Source organism: Bison bison, unplaced genomic scaffold, assembly GCF_000754665.1.
Source record: "Bison bison bison isolate TAMUID 2011002044 unplaced genomic scaffold, Bison_UMD1.0 scf7180017864519, whole genome shotgun sequence".
Taxonomy (NCBI): domain Eukaryota; kingdom Metazoa; phylum Chordata; class Mammalia; order Artiodactyla; family Bovidae; genus Bison; species Bison bison.
In genome coordinates this window covers 7,095,178-7,102,547 of record NW_011495072.1, presented here as the reverse complement: position 1 = coordinate 7,102,547, position 7,370 = coordinate 7,095,178, and the positions used below count along the sequence as shown (strand labels likewise).

Sequence of the window (7,370 nt, the reverse complement as noted above, 5' to 3'; positions counted from 1 at the left end):
TGCAACAGTTAGAACTGGACATGGAACAACAGACTGGTTCCAAATAGGAAAAGGAGTACGTCAAGGCTGTATATTGTCACCCTGCTTATTTAACTTCTATGCAGAGTACATCATGAGAAATGCTGGGCTGAAGGAAGCACCAACTGGAATCAAGATTGCTGGGAGAAATATCAATAACCTCAGATATGCAGATGACACCACCCTTATGGCAGAAAGTGAAGAGGAACTGAAAAACCTCTTGATGAAAGTGAAAGAGGAGTGAAAAAGTTGGCTTAAAGCTCAACATTCAGAAAACTAAGATCGGGCATCTGGTCCTATCACTTCATGGGAAATAGATGGGGAAACAGTAGAAATAGTGTCAGACTTTTATTTATTTGGGCTGCAAAATCACTGCAGATGATGACTACAGCCATGAAATTAAAAGACACTTATTCCTTGGAAGGAAAGTTATGACCAACCTAGATAGCATATTCAAAAGCAGAGACATTAGTTTGCCAACAAAGGTCCATCTAGTCAAGGCTATAGTGTTTCCAGTGGTCATGTATGGATGTGAGAGTTGGACTGTGAAGAAAGCTGAGCACTGAAGAATTGATGCTTTTGAACTGTGGTGTTGGAGAAGACTCTTGAGAGTCCCTTGGACTGCAAGGAGATCCAACCAGTCCATTCTAAAGGAGTTCAGTCCTAGGTGTTCATTGGAAGGACTGATGCTAATGCTGAAATTCCAATACTTTGGCCACCTCATGGGAAGAGTTGACTCATTGGAAAAGACTGATGCTGGGAGGGATTGGGGGCAGGAGGAGAGGGGGACGCCAGAGGATGAGATGGCTGGATGGGATCACCGACTAGATGGACGTGAGTTTGGGTTATCTCTGGGACTTGGTGATGGACAGGGAGGCCTGGGGTGCTGCATTTCATGGGGTCGTAAAGAGTTGGACATGACTGAGCAACTGAACTGAACTAAACTTTACATATATGTTTTCTGTACATTTCAGAATAAAACAGAAAAAGGAGGGAGTGATCAGTTATGTCAAAGGTTGTTGATTTGCCAGATTATGGACTGAACCTTCACCAGTGGGTTAAGCAAAGTGAGACTTCTGATGCACAGATTGTCTCAGTGGGGCCGGTTGGGGCAGTTATCTGATTGGAATGGGCTCGAGAAAATGAGAGGAGAGGAACTGGACACTGAGGAAGAAGAACTTGGAGGAATTTTTATGTAAAAAGGAGCAATATAATGTTGATTGGAGGGGATGTACAAAGCTTTACATTAAGTGTTAGAGAGTATCAAGAGTAGAAAGGTAAATTTTCTGGAGTGCTGAGGGCAGTGGAGTTGGATAGGGGAAGGTAGAAAACTTTTTATGTGTATGAGAGTACATTATTTGAAGGGAAAAGTGAAAATTTATAATACATTTGTAAAGAGAATTAACATTCAAGTTACTTTGTAAGTCTTGGAAATATATATGCTAGAATCACACATTTTATGTTTATTAATGGAAAGAATCATGATCACCATCTTGCTCAGTGACACTTTGCAGAAAGAGAACCAAGCCCAGGGGGATTTAAGTGCTTGCTCAAAATTTTACCACTAATGATTATCCTAGACTAAAATGCAGAGTTGCTCCTGCCTCTTGAGTCAGTGCCTTTTTTTTTTTTTTTAATAAAATAGTATTATCTTTAGTATGATTTGCTTTTAAATTGGATTTTATATAGTCATTATGTTTATAGTAGAGTTTATTTAGATAATATTTCAATTAGCCTTTGCCACATAACAGACTACCCTAGAACTTAATGGCTTAAAATAACTATCATGTATGATTTCTCATGATTTCATGAGTTTGCTGAGCTCATCTGGACCCACTCATGTGGCTGGTCATTGACAGGTAAGCTGGCGTTAGAGGGGCTAAACTGGCCTCTTTCATATCTGGGCCTTGGTGGTGTTTATTGAATGGGATTCTCCCTCATCATTCAGTAGTCTTGTCTGGACATCCGTACATGTTGGTGAGACCATTCCAAGGAGGCAAAGACAGAGGTCTAGACTCCTGAACTTGTACAACATCACACTAAGTTATTCAAAGCAAGCCTTAAGTCCAGTTCAGATTCAAGAGGTGAGGCAACAGGCTCCATCTCTTGATAGGAGGAGGTATAAAATACATGGTCATGTCTTCCATCTATCACAGCTGCTAATCATAAATTTACTTTCTAAGATTAACTTTTACCTAATGTGGAACTGAAAGCTGTTAATTTGGGAACTCTAACAATGTAATTTTAATCAGTATATGAGAAACAAAAATTTGATATGAAAAAAAAAGTTAAAAAGGGAAGTTATGTTTTAGAGATTTTATATCCTCTGTGATATAAAACAGATAAGAAATGCAACAGTCTTTGTTACTTAGAATGTTTCCTTAATCATTATTTTCTGAGATTATTACCATTAATCATCATTGTGGGTTTTTTTCACATTACAAGATGTAAAAGCAATTAATAGCTTCCCATGAATTAATTTATAATATGATAGCGTATTTCCAGGGCCTGTGATGATTACATTTGTATAAAATTTTACTTAATTTATCTGACAACTATCTCATGAGTGCCTGCTATGGGATTTACACTGTGCAGAGACTTGGGGTATTGCTCTGAACCAAACAGATGAGGTTCCTGCATATTCCCATACCTATATGGGAAAGTTCTCTAAAGAAGCTTTCTCAATCAGAAGCTGAAGGATGAGTAGGAGTTAACTGGGGTAAGAGGGAAAGGGTATAGGAAGTCTTCCAAGGAGAAGAATGGCTTGGCAAAGGCCTTGGAGATAAGCAAGTATGAGGAACATTAAAAGAATTGGAAAAAAAAAATTGATTATGGCTAAAGCCTAGAATGTGAAAGGGGTGAGGAAAGAAAGAAGCTGGAGAGGTAGAACCTGGATTTTATATCAAGGATCATGGGAACCATTTAGAGGGTTTTTGCTCAGATGGTTTTAGAAAAGTCACTGATTGCAGTTTGGTTAAGGTCTGTAGCTAGGATGAAGACAGGGTTGAGCTCAGGAGACCAACAATACAGCCCATTGGTACTGATATGGATTAAGTGGATGTAAGAATGAAGACAAGTATATAAATCCTATAGGTGTTTAGGAGATGGAATCAACCAGATTTGGTGACTAGGTGTAGAGTAGAAGGAAGAGCCCAAGGTTACTTCTTGGGTTTCTGCCTTGGAGTGCTGTTAACAAATAGGTAGCATAAATAGAGAAATGGGCTTGGGAAGGCATCCTTGGCAGGACAATATCCTAACTGTTTCCAGGCTAACTACCTGGATATCTTGTTTGTATTTTCTGGTATTTGAAGTGACATTTCCAATTTCAGTTAAAAAACTATTGATTCTTGTTCAGTGAAATTCAGTAAAGTACAGCACTGCTGCCATAGCTTGAATTTATATCCTGGATCTGAAGATTTTACTTTGGCGTTGAGTCCTTACTAGATAGAAATGTAGTGCTCAGTTGCTGTAGTGAATTTCATTAAGCAATTTGCTTGTGGCTTAATGTTTTGAAATTACTTGAAGAGAATAATGACTAAGCAGCAATATGTATAAAATTACATTTTGTGAATTCATACCTTAAACCCTGAGCCCTTTATTAGGGAGTCTAAAAATAATTGCGTGGTTAATATTTGTTCAGGTTTTTTCAGTGGGGTTTATTAATAAAACAATTTTGAAAAGTTTTTCTCTTTTTTATTGTCTTACAACTCTAGTAAGTAGAATATTAGTTTACATTTCTGCCAAGGGAAAAAAAATATGTACAGTACCTACATGAACCTGAAGCCTTTCCTTGGTGGATTTACCTCTCCTTTAAATGTTAAGCATGAGAATTAAGGTTTAAAAGAATTAACTGTTGAGTCTTGGAAAGTAAGCTTTCTTGGACACTAACATTTTAATCTTTGTAATTTTGAATTTCATAGCTATCTGTAGATTTTATTAAAATATATTTACTCATCCTGTAGTATTATCCTACTTTGACCTAGGAATGTTAATTTGCCTCAAAGTCTCTTATCACTCTGGATACAATATATTCAATAGTGTTTCCCATGTGTTCTCTATAAACTGAATTTTCGATTATTTTCAATATTTTGTAAGTTTAAAAGCACTTTACAACCTATTTTTTTCTTTTTTTCTCTCCTTAGGTACTACAAGGGCCCCCAGGGACGGGGAAGTACCAGGGGTGGACTATAATTTCATTTCTGTTGAACAGTTCAAAGCACTGGAAGAGAGTGGAACATTGTTAGAAAGTGGAACGTATGATGGTATGTCCCCAGATATTGACAACAGCAGCCCAGAAAACTGTCTGATTGATCGGAATTATTTCAAATGGAATTTGATTAGTAAAATACCACTTTTTTAAAAGTTTTTTCTATTAGTCTTTGAGAGGTTTTTCTTTTGATTAGGCTATTTGTAATTTACTAATTAAGATGGGAATAAATGCATTCTGTGTTATTCTAAAGTTGATTGTAGACAGTGTACTAAAATCATTAAAGGTAGCTAGTTTGCAGTATTTCATAATAATTCACGTTCATTGTATTCACTCAAGCATTTGTGAGTTCTGTTTGTGGTTGGAAATAAAAATACTGTACCCTTTAAAAAATCTATTTACACTTTGGCTCTCTTGGAGAAAAGAGAGTATAGATTTGAAGAGGAAAATAATAAAAAGAGAAAAAATGGTTTTCTTTTCATAACTGTTTTCTCTACTCGATTCTAGGGAGTACTAATTTAAGATCAATTTCAACTTTTGAATGATTCTTTGTTAAATCTTTTTTATTTTCTGTATCTAACAGTTCTTCACTGGCAAACTTGTGCACTCCAATAGCACCCTGTACTTCTCCATCATTGCTTTATCATGCTATTATAATTGCCTTTTTCACAAGCTCTGTGAAAGCAGATGTCATGTCTTTCTTAATGTTATCTTCAGTTCCTAGAGATAGCGTTCAGTAAATATCTGGTTGTGAATTCATCATATCCAAATATGCATTTGTGCTATCGAAAAGAGTAAGTCTTCATAATTTCTCTTTTTAGCTTTAGCAAGAGCTCAGGACAGGGAAGTCTTCATTTACTTCCTTCTTTTTCTCAGCAGTTTCATCTAGTCTGTTACCAATTGAATCTTTTCTTCCTTTGTAGCATCTTTCACACTGCCTTTCTTTATGCTTTCATCACCTCATTGTAGGCTCCCTGCACTGATTCATGCTGGCTCTGAGAGTTGATCTCATGTGTTCCAGTTTCTTCCCTCCCGCCAGTCCACCCTGCTCGTTGCTACCATACTAGTCTTCCTTGTCAAGTGAGGTTCTGGTCATTTCTCTTTCCTTCAGAATCTTTAATGATTTCCTCTTGCCTGCTAAGTTTGACCTAGCCACTCTTCCTGAGATTAGCATCCATGACTCATTCATTCATGTATTATTTATTTGACCCTTCTTTTATACTTTGTGCCAAGCACTACCAGAGGGACTAGAGATGCTGTGCTGAGCAACACTGAAATGATACTGACTTCATAAATCCTATATCTTAGTGGGGAAGGCAGTCAGAACACAAACAAGATAACTAAATTGAGATGTTATGAAGGAAACAAAAGCAAGGGATTTTTAAAGAAAATAATAGGACTGTCTAATTTAGATAAGATGGCCAGTGGAGACTTCTCAGAGAAAATGACAGCTGTTTATTTTTTATTTTTGTGCAAATAGCCTTCTCTCATTCACTTCCCTCTTATAGGCAACCGTTCTGATGTGTTTAATATATATGTTTTGGTTTATATGTGATCTTGCAACATATGTATTGTGTCTTGTGTACATGTTTTTATTATTTACATCTGGACCATGTTCTGTATCTTATTAGTTTTAAACTGCTTTCACTTATTACTGTTTTTTAGATTCATCTACATTGCAGACATATGTAAATATATGTAATTCACTGTTTTGTAACCATTGCACGGTACTCCATGTTGTGAATCCATTACCTAACGTTTCTCCTATTGACGGACTTCCAGTTTGCCTCCAACTCCTCATCACCACAGATCAATCTGCAGCATCCTCGTACATGTCTTCTTACAAACCTGTGTGAGAATGTCTGTGGCATATATATCCAAGAGCAGATTGTTGGGTTATAAGGTAAACATATAGTTAATATGATGAAGTTGTTTTGGGTAGCTCTGCAGTCTCTATTCCCCAAGCAGTGCCATGGGGAGTTGTAGTGGCTTTAGTAATGATTCCACATCCTTACCAACACTTGGCACCATCCAGCTTTGTAATTTTGCCAGTCTGACGGTTATACAAGTGGTGTCTCATTTTAATTTTAGTTTCTCTGGTAGTCAGAGAGTTTGAGCATCTTTTCATATGCTTGTTTTTTGAACTTCTGCAAATTGTCTATTCATTTGCTTTGTCCATTTTATTTTTAAACTGGGATCTCAATAACATTTCTGTTTGTAAATATTTATATTAGATACTAATTTCTTATTGGATATTGATATTTTCTCCCATTGTGTAACCTAATAACCTTGTTCTGTGTTTCTTCATTAAACCAAAATCCTTAACTTTTGTCAATCAGAGTTACCACTGTTTTCCTTATGATTGGTGTTTTGAAATTTCATTTAAGAAGTCATTGTCTTTAATGACTTAAATTGAAAAGATATTCTATGTTTTCTTCTGTTAAGAACATGGTATATGACAAAGTGGCATTTTCCATATTATTACTACCTGGTCAATTAAGAGGAAAAGCAAATTGAAATAACAATTACCCACCATTTCACATCCATCAGATTGATAGAAATTTTAAAGTCTGATAATTGTGGTAAATGGAAATCCACATATACAACTGGCGAGGGTATAAAATGATATAACAATCCCTTAGGAAAGCATCTTGGCAATACCTAGTAAATTCAAAGATGCACCTAACTCCGACCGAGCAGTTCCCTCTGTGGTTGCCTACTCTAGAAAAACCCCGTCGATGTGGATATGCAGACAGATACCTGAACAGTCATTATCAATTCAGTTCAGTCACTCAGTCGTGTCTGACTCTTTGTGACCCCATGGACTGCAGCGCGCCAGGTTTCCCTGTCCATAAACAACTCCCAGAGCTTGTTCAAACTCATGTCCGCTGAGTCGGACATGCCATCCAACCATCTCATCCTCCATCACTCCCTTCTTCTCCTGCCTTCAGTATTTCTCAGCATCAGGGTCTTTTCTAATAAGTCAGTTCTTCGTAGCAGGTAGCCACGGTATTGGAGTTTCAGCTTCAGCATCAGTCCTCCCAATGAGTATTCAGGACTGATTTCCTTTAGGATTGACTGGTTGGATCTCCTTGCAGTTCAAGGGACTCTCAAGAGTCTTATCCAACACCACAGTTCAAAAGCA

The 7,370-nt window shown here is 37.0% G+C and overlaps 1 protein-coding gene across 2 annotated transcripts in view; it reads left to right on the top strand.

The window, feature by feature from the left end:
* Positions 1 to 7,370, top strand: part of MAGI3 (membrane associated guanylate kinase, WW and PDZ domain containing 3) — a 262,085-nt gene that overhangs the window by 159,999 nt on the left and 94,716 nt on the right. For both annotated transcript variants that reach the window (XM_010830786.1, XM_010830785.1), the window contains exon 3: positions 4,161 to 4,280. In XM_010830786.1, the coding sequence (XP_010829088.1) occupies positions 4,161 to 4,280 (120 nt within the window). The remainder of the gene's footprint in view (positions 1 to 4,160; positions 4,281 to 7,370) is intronic.